The 17,517-nt window shown below is 37.2% G+C and overlaps 1 protein-coding gene across 19 annotated transcripts in view; it reads right to left on the bottom strand.

Annotated features, from left to right (window-relative positions):
• HUWE1 (HECT, UBA and WWE domain containing E3 ubiquitin protein ligase 1) overlaps positions 1-17,517 on the bottom strand; it is a 161,224-nt gene that overhangs the window by 54,479 nt on the left and 89,228 nt on the right. For all 19 annotated transcript variants that reach the window (XM_054695712.1, XM_054695716.1, XM_037512356.1 and 16 more), the window contains 7 exons: positions 16,869-17,080; positions 11,901-11,958; positions 10,754-10,930; positions 7,411-7,656; positions 5,682-5,815; positions 4,797-4,891; positions 967-1,158 (listed from right to left, as the gene is read on the bottom strand). In XM_054695712.1, the coding sequence (XP_054551687.1) occupies positions 967-1,158; positions 4,797-4,891; positions 5,682-5,815; positions 7,411-7,656; positions 10,754-10,930; positions 11,901-11,958; positions 16,869-17,080 (1,114 nt within the window). The remainder of the gene's footprint in view (positions 1-966; positions 1,159-4,796; positions 4,892-5,681; positions 5,816-7,410; positions 7,657-10,753; positions 10,931-11,900; positions 11,959-16,868; positions 17,081-17,517) is intronic.

Here is a 17,517-nt window from a genome sequence, read left to right as displayed (position 1 = left end):
AGGGAAGAACATAAGGGAATATGGTAATATGGAATATGGTAATATGGTTCACAGGTGATACGGTGGCAGAACTATGGGGACTACAACTGAAGGAACAAATCAATTATGGTACAAAAATGAACAGTAATATAAGAAAATAAATTTAAAAAAACAACAAAGAGACAAATTAGAACAGAATATAAAATTCATGAAGATTTAAAATGACATGGAAACACCAAAGGCCATTTTCTGCTTGCTTTTGGAAAGAGCTCCATATTCCCAGGAGTCGTGTCTTCACTGTCCTTACATCAAGGTGTCAGAGAGTGGCAAACATTAAGTAATATACAGAATAGGTGCCCCAAACAATGATATTACATGAAAGGGCAAAAGATGGGAAAGACAAAAGAGTGCACACCTTTAATATGGTCTTGTCTCATACCAATGAAGTCTCCACAGAGCTGCTAAATTGACTATATTAAAACACAAATCAACCATAACACTATTTTTAAGAGACAGAAAGGAAAAGGACATGGGGTAGAGTAGCCAGATAGGTAACAGAATAACAGCATAGCTTAATACAACAACACCCCCACCCATGAGTATTTCTAGCAGGAAGTGGTGAGTTAGCAGATATAATGCCAACAAGTGAGAACGGGACTAAAAAGTATCCAGTAGACTTAGCAACAAGGAGATTATAGAGATCTTGGGTGAGACAACATGGGCAGAAACCATTTATTTGTAGTAGTTGAAGAGTGGATAGGAGGAAAGGAATTAAAGACATGGAGGGATAGATGTGGCTTTTAGGAAGCAATTCTCCGATCTCTTGGCCAACCCTGTCACACAGTAGGCACTCAAATCACATCTAAAAATGAGTTACCAAAATTTACAATTTCCTTTAAAGAAAGTTTTACCAACTCAAAATGTCTGAGGACTGGTTAAGGCTCTGAAAGACAGAAAAGGGACTAGAGAAAGAAGAGAATTACTCACCTGACAATAAAGGCTTGATTTGCTTGATTCTAGCAGCCATGGCAGGTGTGATTTTAGATTTGCCCTTAGAGTCTGAAGCAGTAGGTTCGTCTGTCTCCATGGGAGCCAATGCATCACCATCTAGCCCAATGCCTTCCAACAAGCCCTGGGTAGAAGCATCCATACTTCCAGCTGTTCCATCCTGTTCCCCATCTGCAGACACAGGAGGGGAGTAGTAAGACCATACTGAACTAACAGTGACCTGGTTCCTTGCTCTGAAGAGTCCCAAGAGATACCTATGGTGCTGTTACTCTTCAAAAAATTCCACAATATCTGTAAAAACAGATTCCCACCCCCACCCCTCACTCCCGAACTGATATGCTCCTCTCTTTGGAGCACTTCTAAGTAGCAAATCTTCCAATTAGAGCATCTGAACAGTCTTAACTCAGATCTACCTTGGAAGACTATTGGTGCTGCATGACGATACCATTCACATAGACGACAATGTGCACGGTGTCCCCATGGTGTTAAGGCACATGCCCTATTAGAATTTTATAGGTGTTACCATAGAATTAAAGCATACAGCAAGGAAGGGGGAGTCAAAACAGGGGAGGGAAGAACACAAGGGAATGTGGTGATGGTTTATGGGTGATATGGTGGCAGGAGAACTATGGTGACTACACTTGAGGGGAGAAGTCAATTAATATATAAAAATGAACAATGATGTAAGAAAATAAAAAAAGAATTTTATAGCTTGCTAATAAACTTAAATTGGGCACCAAAAATCTATGGATCAGTGGAGAACTGTATTTCCCAGCACTTAATATTTTGTATATTAATGAAACCACCTAAATGCCAGATGGATGTGATAAAGACAAACAACGGCTATAAAAAATAAACATGAAGTCTTGCCATGCGTGATAACATGGATGGATCATGAGGGTAAGTATTATGTTAAGTGAAGTGAGTCAGACAGAAAGACAAACACTATATGATTTTATTTGTATATGAAAACAAATGAACAAACAAAACAAAAACAAGCTCTTAGTCTATAAGAACAAAACTGTGGTTACCAGAAGGGGGTGTGGTAAATCAGGAAAAAGGGTCAACTATATGGTGGAAGATGAGAACTAGCCTTTTGGTGTCAAACATAATGCAGTATATACAGATGTCAAATTATAATGCTATATGCACACCAAAGATAAATAATTATTACAAACCAGTATCAACTCAATAAAAATTTAAAAAAAGATTTTTGAATATAAATGTGAGCTGTGTGTCTTTTTGGGATGGTAGGTTGTGAGCTTTTAGTTCTAAGAATGAGCTTTAGCAATCTTTATAAGACAAATCACCAAGTTTTCTTTCTAATGTTTTGGAAAAACTACACAGAAAGTCCATTTTCAGTTTCTCTGTTTTTGGCAACATAGTACAATTTACAATTTTCTCCCAGATGCAGAGAGAAAAAAACGTTGTGCAAAAGTTGCTTTTATTGGGCCTCCCTGGTGGCGCAGGGGGTTAAGCCCAGCACTATGAAGTTATCCAGAAGCCTCTGCAGCACGAGCTCGATCCCTGGCCGGCCAGGGAGCAACCCACATGGCGCAGCAGACCTCTCATGACTCACCCGCTGCTCCCCACAGCAGTGTTTTCAGTCAACCTGACCGTTCTGCTCCCCATTCTGTCTCTGGTAAATCCTCTCACCTTCCCACATCTCTGGCCTGTACCCCAGTTCTTGTATGCATAAATAAGCATTTTTTTTAAAGTTGCTTTTATTATTTTTAGGATTGTTGTATTAGAATCAGAAAATTGCTTATTTTAATTTGGAACTTTAACTGCAATATTAGAGCTATTTTCTAAAAAAAAAAAACCCAGTCCAATAGACGTATGATGTGAGCCACATGTATAATTTAAAATTTTCCAGTAGCCACATTTAAAGGTGTATATTTTTAATACTATGCTGTTTAACTCAATATAGTCAAATATGTTATTTTAGCATGTACTCAAAATAAAATTGAGATTTTACATCTTTATACTATTAAAAAAGGTACCATTTATACTTACAGCACATCTCAATTCGGACACTGAGTATTCATTAATATAATTAATGTATGCTGCTCCAAACATATTTAAAAATCTTCCAAAAACTGAGAGTAATGATTGTTACAAATTAATTATAACTGAAAATGCAGTTTTTTAATTGTACTAGTTACATTTCAAGTATTCAACAATTGCTAACGTCTTGTAACCATCACACTGGGCAGTGTGGTTCTAAAGATACTTTAAACATTTACCATTTTAACTTTTAACCTATGAAACAGAGTCTCTGAAAAATTAGCATATAAAAAATTAGAATGCCACCATACCCTTTGATACAGTAATTCCTAGGAATCTTAAATTTGTATAAAATCACACACAAAAATGTCCATTTTCCTTTTTTCTATTATTATAAATGTTTTTATCAGTTTATAGCATTACATAGGTATTAGGTATACAGCATTATAAATCAACATCTAAAGACTAAACTTCTAGGAATCCTTTTTTTTATTTTTTGTTTTTTAATTTTATATATTTTTTACATCATTTTCATTTTTGTACAAAGTATGCATTTTCGGGCCTCCCTGGTGGTGCAAAGGGTTAAGCACCACACTATGAAGCAATCTGCAGCCTCTGCAGCACAAGTTCGATCCCCGGCCGGCCAGGGAGAAACCCACATGGTGAGGCAGAGCTCTCCTGCTTTGCCCGCTGCTCCTCTTAGCAGTGTATTTCAGTCAACCCGCCTGTTCTGTCCCCCACTCTGTCTCTGGTGAATCCCCCCCCTACACCTCTGGCTTGTACCCCATAAATAAATCAATCTTAAAAAAAATGCATTCATTTTCATCTTGGTTATAGTCCCCATACAATTCCCACCACCCTTGTTTTTAGAAATCATTTCTGAAGCTCATTATAAATCAACATCTATTATGTTATCACCAAAATTATAGTACAAATAGTAAATTAGAAATGTTAACAGGGAATGGTTAATTCATGGTCCCTTTATATGGCACTTAGTGTTAATAAGTGAAAAGAGATCTATAAGATACACCTGGGATAATCACAACTAAGCCAATAAATTGTATCATTAGGGGAAAAGATTAGGTAGGCAGATAACTTCCAAAACACCATCTGTTATAGTACAAATATAGGTAACTTTTCTTTCTACTGCATTTCCTAGTTTTTGTCATTGTGTGCATGTATTTTTCAGAGAAAAGGTCTAAAATTAGCTTAATTTTTAAAAAATCAAAACCACAAATTTGAAGGGATATATGAACTCCTAAGTTCACTGTAGCATTATGTCACAGCAATAGCCAAGCTATGTAAACAACCTAAGTGCCTAAAAACACTGGATCTAGAACACTACCCAGCTAAAAAAAAAAAAAAATGAACTTTCCATTTGTGACAACACAGATGCTACTACAGCAGATTATGCTAAGCAAAGTAAGTCAGAAGAAGAAAGAAAAATAGTGGATGGTGTCACTTAGATGTGGAATACAGAGAAATAAAACAAAGGATGAAATAAAGTCAAACCAGTAACAAATACTAGAATCTGACTGTAGAACTGAGGCACCAGCGGGGAGAGAGGGAGGGGAAGAGAACAAAGTGGAGAGGCAGCATAATGGACTATAGTGGAGGACTATGGGTATTTTTGTAATGTAAACCAATGTTACCTAAATTAAAATAATAAAAACCAATGGGAGGAAAAAAATAGAGGACTATACATTATAGAGGGCACTAAATTTTTCACAACAGACCCCTGAAGACATGGAGATAGAACTTTAGAGAATTAATGACTAAGATTTTAGTTTCTTAAGAGTTACCTGATCTTTTTCCGCCCTGGGTCGTACCTGCCTTCTCATCCTTTGGAACCAGTTTCTGCATGTCCGCCTGGCCAAATTCACATCCAGAAGGTAGGCTGCAATAAGAGAAACAGTGTACCTTGATTGCTCATCTCTTATGTTGTGCTTAGTTTCTAATTTGCTTGGTCAATATATCTCTTCTATTGCAGGTAAATTAACTTAATAAAATACATGCAATGATAAATTTCCTTAGTTATTTTCTAAATAGCACTCAATTAAAAGTTTCCAACTCACCTCTTTAAAATCTGGCTAACGACAGGACCAAATTTTGAATACCTACCATGCTGGCAGCATAACTGGGCTATCAGGATCAAAGATTCCACAAGATGAACACACTGTTAAGCAAGTCCTAAGGTTTATGGTAAGTAGGAAGGACAATGCTATGCACTAAACAAATGTTTATGTCCCCTCAAAACTGCTATGTTAAAATTCTAATGCCTGATGTAATGACATTAGTAGGTAAGGAACCTTTATGAATGGGACTACTGTCTTACAAAAGAGGCTCCAGAGAGGTTCAAGTCCCTTCCACAATGTGAGGGTACAATGAAAAATCTCAAGATTTAGAAGAGGGCCCACCCCCCAACCATGCTGGCAGCATGATTTCAGGTGTCCCGCTTTTAGAATGGTGACCAATAAATCTCTATTGAAAAGGACTCAGTATAGTGGTATTTCGTTATTGCAAACCAAATGAACCACCAAGACAGACAAGGTAGCCTCTGAACTCTTTACTATACTGTGATCCCCTTCCACCCTATCTTCACCCAAATTAACCCTCTAGGCTCACTGAGCCAAGTTTGTCAGGAAAGATAATAAAATTTAAAAAAGAGATGACTATTCTGAACTTACCTGTTTGGGGTACACAGTGAGAGGAGGACAGTGCTTTCCCACACCAGAGAGCAGTATAACTGGCTCAGCTTGCTCAGAACACTCAGACCCAACTGAGAGCCCCATTGGTTTACGGAGATGGAACGAATTTCACTCTGCAAACAAAGTTCAAGAAGCTAATCTTTGGGATGCTCTCTGAACAATTATTCTCAAAATCAAATTTTAGCTGTGTCAGAGAGATGAGGAATTCTACTTTTCCCTTGTTATTCTCAAAGAGCTGTCTACATTACAATCTCCGTATTTAAGATCTGTTTCACAAGGTATTCCCTTACAATATTTACAATCTGTCTCTAACATCCCTTCTCAGTGATTTCTGTAAAGTAAAATCATGACAGAAGTCCTAGACAATGCTATTTATCTACATCAAAGAAATAGCTTTGTACATTTATTGGCAGCTTTGTAATTTTTTTTTAGGTGGCGGAGGGCTTGTTATTTCTTTTATTTTTTTACTTCAATAAATATTTAATTAATTTCTTGAGTTGAATATTTAATTTTAATTTTATTTCTTTTAATACGAATACAAAATAAATCCTAAGCTTAGTTATGTGGACAGCTTATAACTGCTTTTCATTTATTTATTTTTTAAGATTTATTTATTCATGCATACAAGAACTGGGGTACAGACCAGAGGTGTGGGTGGTGAGGGGATTCACCAGAGACAGAGTGGGGAACAGAACAGGCAGACTGACTGAAATACACTGCTGAGGGGAGCAGTGGACGAGTCAGAAGAGGTCTGCTGTGCCATGTGGGTAGCTCCCAGGCCAGAGATCGAACTTCTGCTGCAGTGGCTGCAAATAGCTTCATAGGTTGCATCTTAATCCCTTGTGCCAGCAGGAAGGCCCTGCTTCTCATTTATTTTGATATGAAGAATGCACTCTGCTTACCACCATAAAACAAGGCTGCTAAAATGTTATCCCATTAATCATTAGAATTGATTAACTGAGAACGAAAGGTAGTAAAAACTGTAAGTACACATAGAAAATATGTTGTTCTGGAACCACAAGAAGACTGGACTCCAGGCACAGGGTTTGACACTTTATCTTTAATAATCTCTCTCAATTATCAGGGACATAAGTTCTGTGCTCAAATTTCCTTCTTGTCATCCTTTTATGATGTATACTTGTATTTGTACAAATATTAGGAAATAATAAGGCCAGAGGAGCATCCACTGGAGGCTTGCTTTCTAAAAAGGGTGACTATGCATCCCAGTTGGCCTGCACAGATCTAGCAATGTCTATTATTTACAACAACTTCTCTTTCACCCTCAAGAAGGTTCAAATTATGAAACAAATTATATGGTCACCCAGCTATTAATGAAAAAAAAAAGAGAAAATGAAACTAGATTGTAACTTGAAGCACATACCCTAAGTCACCCACCAAGACAGCAGACATTGCAAAAAAACCTCATCCAAAACCCATTCTTTCAGTGACTAGCCCAGGTAGAAATGCTTCTAAGCACAGTAAGCTAGCTACCAGGTATATGCCCCAGGTGTTTCAATTGCTTTTTTAAAATTATTATTTTATTTTATATATTTTTTTCATCATATTTCATTTTTGTACAACGTATGTATGTATGTATGCATTTTCATCTCGGTTATAGTCCCCGTGATATTCCCACCACCCATTCACCTGTGAACTATCAACATCAATCGCTTTAAACCAATACGTGCACCCCTAAGAAAATTCTTACCTGTCCAACTCTGCAAGTATGAACAAACATCATGATGTAGGCATGGGCAGCAGTGAGCGCATGCAGAAGAGGTGTGGCCTGAGCTGAGAGAGTAGCATCAGCAACATTCCCAGCACAAGCCAGTTCTCTCAACAACACTGAGCCCCCAGGTGATTCAATTGGGCGGTGTAAGGGCTCTAAGGAGGAGAGGATGGAGTCCAGTTGAAGGAGGCCCTCCTGAAGGACTTTGGGTTCATGTGACAGTGTCTGAAACAAGAATAATAATTAATGCATTAATGTATAATGAACTTCACATTCATCACATTTTTAATAGTCACAATGGAAGAGGTGGAAGATAAGTCTCCTGAATTTCAGAACTGGCCATGGCCTCTCACCTGGTAAATGGTGAAGCAAAACATGAAAACACATATGACATACCGTAACACCAACATCTAGAGTAACATATTATTTCCTCAAATGAGGTTTTCAAATGTGGTGAGCAAATCATATTTAAAAGCTTGTGATGGTCACACTGGAATACTGTTATAGCAAGGGCTGCACATTCTAAGATTAGTTCCAGATTTTGCTCAACAGGGAGAAATGTTAGGAAAGTTTCCAAAGGATGAGCGTGAACCACTATTCCAAATGTTTTCTTCCCACAATTAAGAAAGATGATTCTATGATAGGCATCAGTGAGGCAATTTCTTTTTATGAGACAACAGACTTCATAATTCCTTTTGGGTCTGGAGAAAAATATGACAGTGAAACACTAGCTTTTGTCATTCAAAGATACAAGAACTTATATGCCTTCCTATGTTTTTAAATAAATACCCATCCTTACACAGTATCTTATAGGTAGGATTAAGATGGAGCAGCCCTTTCCTCCCTCTTTCTTACAGAGAATGATTAATTAAATAGCTGCAAAGGGTAAAGCAAAATAAAACATTAAATAAATGTAGACATGTCACAATCTTAGGGAGACTCCCAAGTCTATAAGCAACTGGATTTTTGATCATCAGCAGAAATTAGTTATCACTGCACAACTCAGCCAATAAAGAACTTCATAGGTTTAAAGCAATTCCTATAAAAATCTCACTGGTAGTTTCCTGTAGAAATACAAAAATCCCTCTTAAAATTCATCTAGAACCTCAAAGTAACCCCCCCCATAGATATAACTATCTTGAAAAAGAGATCTTTCACTTCCTGATTTCCAAACTTACCACAAAACTACAGTAATCAAAAGTGTGGTACTAGCATAAAGACAGACATCAAGATCAATGGACTACAATAGAAAGCACCTGAAATTAACCTTGGCATATATTGTCAAATGATTTTTGACAAGGGTGCCAAGACAAGGGTGCAATAGGGAAACAACAGTCTTTTCAACAAATAGTGTTGGGAAAGCTGGACTGGATATTTACATCCAAAAGAACAAAGCTTACTTTACACCACAAAAAATTTCATTCAAAATGAATCACAGATCTAAACACAAAAGCTGAAATTATATAAAACCTGTAGAAGAAACCACATTGCAATGCATAACACTGGTTAAAAAATTTTGCACATCAAAGAACATCATCAACATAATGAAAAGGCAACCCATGGAGGGGAGAAGATATTTCTAATTCATGTATCTGATAAGGAATTAATATTCTGAACATATAGAGAATGCCTAAAACTCATCAACAAAAAACAATCCCATTTAAAAAAAAATGGGCAAGACTTGAACAGACATTTCTCCAAAGATATAAACATAAACAATTAGCACAGGAAATGATGCTCCACATTACTAATCATTAGGGAGATAAAAATCAAAACCACATGATCTCATGCCATAACCTTAGAATGACTACTATATATACATATCTAAAAATAAAAATACATACAAAAACCTAGAAAATAACAATCCTGTGTACTGCTGGTTGGAACATGAAATGGTGCAGCTGCTATGGAAAATAGTATGGTGGTTCCTCAAAAAAAAAAAAAATTAAAATAGAACTACCATATGGTATGACTCAGCAATCTATCTTCTGGGTACATAATCAAAAGAACTAAAATCAGGGTTTTGAGTCTGATCTCACTTATATATGGAATATAAAGTCAAATTCACAGATACTTAGTGTTCTTAACACACACATACACACACAGTCCTAGAAATATTTGCACACCCACATTCACAGTAGCACTACTCATAATCAAGAGGTGGAATCAATCCAAATATCCATTGATGAATGAATAAACAAACAGTAGTGTATACATACGCTGAAGTATTGTTCAGCCTTAAAAAGGAAGTTCTGACATAAGTTACACAACGGATGAACTTTGAGGACATTATGCTAAGCAGAATAAACCTGTCACAAAAAGACAGACACTGTATAAACTGTGCTTAGAAAAGAACAGTCAAATTCATAGACACAAGAGAGCAGAATAATGGCTCCCACGGCCTATGAGGGAAAGGGGAATGAAGAGCTGTTTAATGGGTATAAAATCTCAGTTTCTGGGGCCTCCCTGGTGGCGCAGCAGGTTGAGCGCAGCACTGTGAAGCTGTCCGCAGCCTTTGCAGCACCGGTTCAATCCTGGCCAGCAGGGAACATACCCACATGGCGCAGCAGACCTCTCCTGTCTCACCTGCTGTTCCCCTCAGCAGTGTATTTCAGTCAGTCTGCCTGTTCTGCTCTCGGCTCTGTCTCTGGTGAATCCTCTCTCACACTCCCGCGCCTCTGGCCTGTACCCCAGTTTTTGTATAAATAAATAAATCTTAAAAAAAAATTTGCTCTTAAAAAACAAAATAAAATAAAATCTCAGTTTCTGCAAGATGAAAAAAGTTCTGGAGATAGACTGTGAAACAATGTGAATAATTTTTACCACTACTTAAGTGTTTAGAGATGGTAAATTTTATGTTTATTTGTATTTCACCATTTAAAATAAAGGAGATTCATTTTTTGGCAAAATATGAGCAACAAACTACAGGTCAATTATGTTTAAAATACACGACTATTGAACCCTGTGAAAGGAAAAAGGAAACCATGGCTAAACAATATCAGATGTGTTAAGCATCCATGACAAAGGATGATACCCTAATATAACCCAGCTCCAAAGTATTCCTAGATATATATACTTTCCCTTCCAATGAAGTCAAATGAGGTTATTAGAACTATGTATCAAAACCCAGGAACAAAGAACACTTTAACTTTTCAACAAGAAATAAAGTGACATACTATTAATCATAATTTTTACTTGTACATAACCACAAATTCCATTATTTTTTAGTTGAAGGGGAGACCACAGTAAAAAACATGTATACAGAGGTATAGCAAAACTGCTTCTAAAAGGAAATGAAAATATTTGGCCAAATGCTTCTTACCAATATGGATTTGCAGACACCTGCAACAGCCTGACAGGCTGCAGATGTGGGAAAGTCAATGGGCAGATTGGGAAGACCCAAAATGGTAACCAAAGGCAAGAGTCCTTTTTGATTCACAAATTCCTGGCAGTGGTCATCTGTTGTATTGTTGCTCAGAATAGATTCCACAAATTTCATCTAGGTAATGAAAATTTTAGAAAAAATGTTAGAGCCTGACACTTGGAAGTAAAAGACCTGCTTGGAGTAAGGACAGGGGTAGGCCTTGTAGAAATGAAATCAAGTCTTTTCTAGATTACAATAAACCTCAGGCAATCACCTAGAAAATAAAGTATTATTTCAACTTCTTCCCCAATCCAAGTGTCTTTTCAACCACACCTAGTCATATAGCGAGCAGTCAAATGACCCGTTCAGGGCCACATCATGAATTAGGGGAAGAATCAGGTCTAATCTTCTCATTCAGTGCTCTTTGCATGATAATGTGTTGCTTTTCTCCTGGAAGCAAATATCATGGATATTTTCCCTCAAATGTGTTAATACTGCAAACGAAAACTTAGAACTCTAGAAGAATGATTCAGACCAAAAAGCTTTTTGCAAGAGTAAGAAAGCAAAATATGGGCAATAAACGCATAGGCACAAGAGAAACCATCTCTGGAAGTCTTGGAAATGCTCAGTGGGCTAGCACAAATGGTAAATGGGCTTTTCCTTATAGGGAAACACTTCTGGGAAAATTCAAACTCTTTGCTTTTTCCTGTGAGACACATAGAAGTTAAAAGAATAGACCACGTTAATTTTTTATTTTAAATAAAAGAGAAGTCAATAGGGAAAAGAAGAAGAAAAAAAGTATGTTGGAGACATTCTAAGAACATTAATACTGGATTGATGTAACAAAGCCCACTCTCCTCCTATTTGGATTCCAAAAGGGAAAAGGAACAACAGAAAGTTGGGAATATCCAAAAAAGGGAGAGTGTTGGCTAATTTCTGGCAACCAGTCTCACAGAACAAGGTTTGCCCATCTTTAACAACTACTCTACACTTTAAGGGCCCCAGTGAAAATAAACACAGAAATTTTCACTGAACTATTTGGTAATCCCACACATTTTCCAGAAAATCACACACCTTCACTCAGTTTGCCCTATATAAATCTTACCACATTAAGGATGTAATCCATGAGGGGTATAGGAATACGTTCCTCTGTACCAACAACCCTGTTAAGGGAGAAAAGAGTGAGTTACACAGAAATTCACAATACCAGTGCAAGAGAACAAAGTTAGGAAAAGGGCTACAGTATGAAATTCTAGGCCTTTTTCTAAGTTAGATTTATAGCCTTTAATATATAGCACAGAACAAAAAAGAGCTGAATTCTCAAGCTAGCTGATTGAGAGGACAAAAGGAAAAGCCAAGCCTTTACAAACTCAACATCTGTACATATCTAAGGGGAGAGAGAAGGCAAAAAAGTTGGCAAGAAACAAATAGTTCCGATCTCTAAGCAAGACAAAATGTGAATATGGGTTTGATAAGCGAGAAAGCATTTGACACCAAAGTGTACACCAGGCAAAGAAAGTGGAAAGGACATGAATGGCTCCATGATGAAAGATCCAGTGCCTGGATTTGGATAGGATGCAGTGAATATACGTACTGAAAAATTTGGGGAAGATCTTTGTATAAAGGGAAGACAAAGTCTGAAGTGAAATGATTTCATGTAAGATCACAAGCCTTTCTTTGACTGCCAAAATTATTCCTCAGAACCTCTGCAGCATTTGATACTTCCAGCAATTATCTACCCTAAATTTGGTTGTATCTCCTTGAAAAGAATCCAAAAATCCACTCTGCAGCTAGAGTGCAGGTGTGGCTCTACCCCAATGAGAATATTTTCCCTTTGCACACGCCAAATAAGATGGCAAATAGCCAAAGTTGCATCATCAAATGGGGCTCAGGTACTTCCTTCATTTGCTACATGGAAGTTGAGAGGGAGAACAAAACAGAAAACATTCAACAGTAGCTCGTAATCAAACTCCAGGAACAAACTTGTTCAGTAACCACTTTACTCCCTACACTCATTTTTTTTTTTTTACTTCCAGGATGCCATACACAAGAGTAAAAATGATCAACTCTCTCTCTCTCTAGTAGAACTACCCCTACCAACTGATTTTAATAAGTCAATTCTAATCATAACCTTACATGAAACTGACACATACCATCTTTGAAACAATGAAAGATTACATTCCCATAATGAATGAAACCATTTACTTTGCCAAAAAAACGTGTTGCCTCTTCACCTTCTCCAAAATATACAACTATTCCCAAACTCATTTTTACTCTGGATCAGCTTTACATCTGCATTTGTGCTGGAGGAGCCCTTGACCAGAAGAAAAGGATGATTTCAATGAGATTCATATACAGTACACAGGGACAACAGATTTCATGGGGATTTTGTCTTTTTATTGGGCGGGGGGGAGGGGGCTGGTCAGATTCCTTCTAGCTCTTGAGGAGAGGCAGTTACCTTTGGGCCACAATTTGGGGTACAAATGCTGCCCTGCCCTCTATGTCCAGATAGTTATTGAAGTCCCAAAGACCACATGGATCTACATAGTTCAGGATAGGTTGTTAAACTAGGCAAAGTAAATGGAACTGACCACAAAATAAGGCATGGTGCCCCAACTAAAAACCCTGGTTACTTAATGGCAAGAATATTCATTCCCAGTAATATCAGTTTTGCTGAGACCAAACAATTTAGAAGGCAGAAGAAAGTGGTCAAAAGATAGGTATTAAGAATTGCTTGTGGTAAACATCTCTCAATGTAGAACAGAGCTCAATGTATGGTAGGGTAAACTGTAGTGTCCAAGTTTCCTTATTCCCGATCTCTGGCATAAAACCATGTATCTCAAATCAAATTCAAATGCCATTTTCAAGTACTAGCTATTGATGTTGGGGGGAGTGGTAGAGGAGGGGAGAAACCAAGGGAAAAGAGCACTGTCTTAAGTTGGAAAAAAATTCTGGAAACTCAAAAGTCTACCAACAAGAGAATGTATATTCATACAATGGACTGCTACTCAGCAACGAAAAAATGACAATTTGACAAACGCAACAAACCTGAATGCATTGCAACTGCATGCTGAACAACAGAAGCCAGCTATAACAAAGTACATAGGTCAGATATGATAACACATGTAACTATTCTGTTAATATGATATCCTAGGCTAGGCAGACTTATTCAATGATAGATATATATAGACAAGTAACTGTCATTTTAGGGTGGGGTAATGGCAAGCTTAAAATCTGCAGTTTACTGTATAGAAACTATTTCAATAAAAACATTGGGAAAATATACTTGTGTGTAGTTAAAGCATTGGAAAGTAGGGTAAGGGCACAAGAGACAGGAATTTGGGAATTTGCACTGGGAAGGGAGATATGAACAACACTTTGGGGTGAGGGGTAGCAAACACTGCAAATTTTTTTAAGCCTCTTCTCATAACAACAGAAAGTGTGCAGCAACTCCCAACGTAACTGTTTGAGATAAAGGAAACTTTCCCCTGAATGTATTATGGCTTTCAAAATGGAGATAGTCTCTTGCTTTTCTTTCTAGACCTAATAATCCAGTTATCGAATTGAGATTTCTGAATGTGGCAGTGTTATATGAACAAGGCACTGATGAACAGACCATGCAAAGTATAGAAAAACACTGATTTCATGGAACAACAACTACTAGAGTCCTTAGCTGTTTAGAAGATACATATGTTTAACACTATGGTCTAGATTTTCACACTCTCTTCATTATTATTCATGTTTCATCAGATCCAGCTCTCCTGGCCCTTAAGACTCATGAAACCTGTAGTCTAATGTAAGTGATTCATTCCATCAACCTACTAAATAAACATTTATTGATTACCTACTATACACAAAGTGACTAGGGTACATTGTTGAATAAGGCATTCTCCATGCCCTGGAGAAGCATGTGCATTAGTGGGAGACACTATTGAAATACAGCTGATCCCTTGGCGCTGGAAGGGATCATGCTCAGCGAAATAAGCCAGAAAGAAAAAGAAAAATACCGGATGGTCTCACTCATAGCAGGAATCTAGAAAACTTAAATAAGGGACCAGGAAAATGAATAACTACAAGAAAGTGAAAATCAAAATCAACAAAAAACTATGAAACAGAGACACTTTTTGGGGGGTGGGGGCGGGAGGGGAAGGATTGGGGTCAGAATGGGGGGGTTGCAATTGTATGGGGAATATAAAAATAAAATTTATTATTAAAAAAAAATACAGCTGATCCTTGAATATGGGTTTTTTCCAGTTAAGAGTTGGCTGTCCATATCTGTGGGTCAGTTGGCTGAATCCATCAATACAGAGGGATGAGTACAAGGAACTTGAGCCATGGACTTTGGTGTCCACGGAGGGTGGGGTGGTGGTGTCCTGAAACCAACCCCCTGCAGATACTGAGTAACGAATACAGTTAAAGTTTTTGGGGACTCAAAAGTTATACAAAGATCTTTGTGCAAGGGTAGGGTAGTGCCCCTAACTCCACACATTGTTTAAGGGTCAACTGTATATGAATAATTTTAACAAACCTGTTGGGAGAAAACAAAATATCAACTTTCCATTTGTAGGTAAAAATGAAAAACTCAAAAAAAAGAGATATTTGATTTGGCCTTGCAGGAATTCAGTAAATGGAAAAATAAAGATAATTTGTGGGTGGGGGATAAATATGGATAGAAAGCAGAGACCTAGGATATCTCAAGAAAATCATGAATAATGAAGAAAAAACAAGGATGAGAAAAATGACAACTTCCTATGATAGCTTGCAACTGGGCATGTTAAATCTAAAATGTCTGTAAGACGTCCAGAGAAGAAGTTATACACAGATGAATATACACATCTTGACTCAAAACCAACACCACCACTGCCACCACTCACATTTAAGAAATCTTTCGCTTGTTTTGTAGTCAAGAAAGGGAACCCTATCCCAGCAGGGTGGCTGACAGTCAAGGGTATGGCAAGGAAGTAGTAAGATTCTGACTCCTTCGAAAATAAAATTCTGTTTTCTTTCAAGATGTTCCCCTCTTCCAAAAAAGAACATTTTTAATCAAAAGAGGAGATGATGCAACAAAGTAAGGTTACCTTCTCTGACAAAAGTAAGATAATTGCTCAATAAAGTAATGAACTTAGCAGTTAGTGTCTCTAAAAAAAAACCTAAATTCTTTACTTTCCACAGTTCTAAGAGGGTATTATCAGTTTTTGTGTTTAGGTCTTTACTCCTGCTATCTACGCCAGTCTTTTCTTAAGTTCCAAGCTACTCTTCAAGATAGGCTCAAGTCCATACATAGCCACACTTAAAATGCTCATGATTTTCTCAAAATTACCAAAAGAACACTTACTGAATGAGTGAATACACGACAGTCCAGAGGGATTATACCCACTTTTACCATGAAGGTAAAAGAGTTATAGCCAATTAAGAGTCATAGCCACGACAGTTACATTTCATCCCTCGCATATGTACACTGTAAGTTCCAAGAGCCCAGTGACTATCCACCACCAGTCAGCAGTCTTTAAGCTGGCTCATCCTCACCCCTACCTTATTTATCATCCAGATAGTCACTTTTATGCAGAACAAATTTCAAATTATTAGAAATAAGAAGGAAAATCCACTGTGTCTGGTTGCAATCATATAGTACATGCCAAAGTTTTCTGACTTTTCTGGAATGAATAGATAGCAATCAAAGACTAACCAACAACAAATCCCCATAACTCTCAAGAATTTCTTTGGAGACAAGTATAATGTGTTTCATATGTGCTCACTTATGGAAACAATCAGTCACTAATGTGGAATACCAAATCAACAAAGCAGATTAAGTCCTCTAAGAAAAGCCCATCAATTCAATATACTGAATTGATTCAATTTCATGAATGACTTTCAAGAACCGCAGCTTGCTTTGTATTGTAACAGATACAATTAAACACCAAAGCACAAATAACACCAAGGGTCAAAGAGAGAAAAACTATTAGACTCTTAGAGCCTGAAGAACCTTGTAATGATCCAATTCCCTTACTTTTAGAGATGAAAAATGACATGCCCAAGATCACAAGGCTCAAGATCCTGTTTTTCAAACACTTACTGCTGATTAGACTCGGTTTCATTTTGCTGGGTAGAATTAAAGCTCTGCATGGCCTGTACCTCTTCTTCCTCCTCATCCTCACTAGAGGCTTCTTCTGCAGCATGATTAGACCTTGGGGGAGGAGCCGCGGCAGTGCCATCTGCCTTCTGGATTGATGGCTTCTGACAGATGTACTTAGGATCTCTTCCAAGATTACAAATTTCTTCAAGTAACTGAAAAGCACAGGAAATAGGATTACTTATTAGTAATTAAGGAATGGGGTATGACTAACATTTTGGAAGCATTTTCTATGTACTATATGCATAAATGCAAAAAATCTGTATATATGCGTAATATATACTATCCCTGGTACGTAGTCATTAATCCTGTTTCACAAACAAAGGAACTTAAATTTTTTCAAGTTAAATAAATTGTTCAGGGTCACATGGTTAAGTTACTGACTGAGCAGACTCCATATCCAAATTCACCAAGTAACAGGAACCCATTTACTAGTTTCAAGAATCCTACTAGGCAGAGCCAGTAAATGTGGGGGAAATACAAGAAAAAATGATCATGAAGGATAATAGATTTTTTTTAAATAATAAATTTTATTTTTTTTTTTTTTTTTTTATAAATTTTATTTTTATATTCCCCATACAATTGCAGCCCC

Source organism: Talpa occidentalis, unplaced genomic scaffold, assembly GCF_014898055.3.
Source record: "Talpa occidentalis isolate TD23 unplaced genomic scaffold, MPIMG_talOcc4v2.1 talOcc4.15, whole genome shotgun sequence".
In the NCBI taxonomy this organism is placed as follows: Eukaryota; Metazoa; Chordata; class Mammalia; order Eulipotyphla; family Talpidae; genus Talpa; species Talpa occidentalis.
The sequence above is the reverse complement of the archived record's forward strand: the minus strand, read 5'-3'. Positions and strand labels throughout refer to the sequence as shown.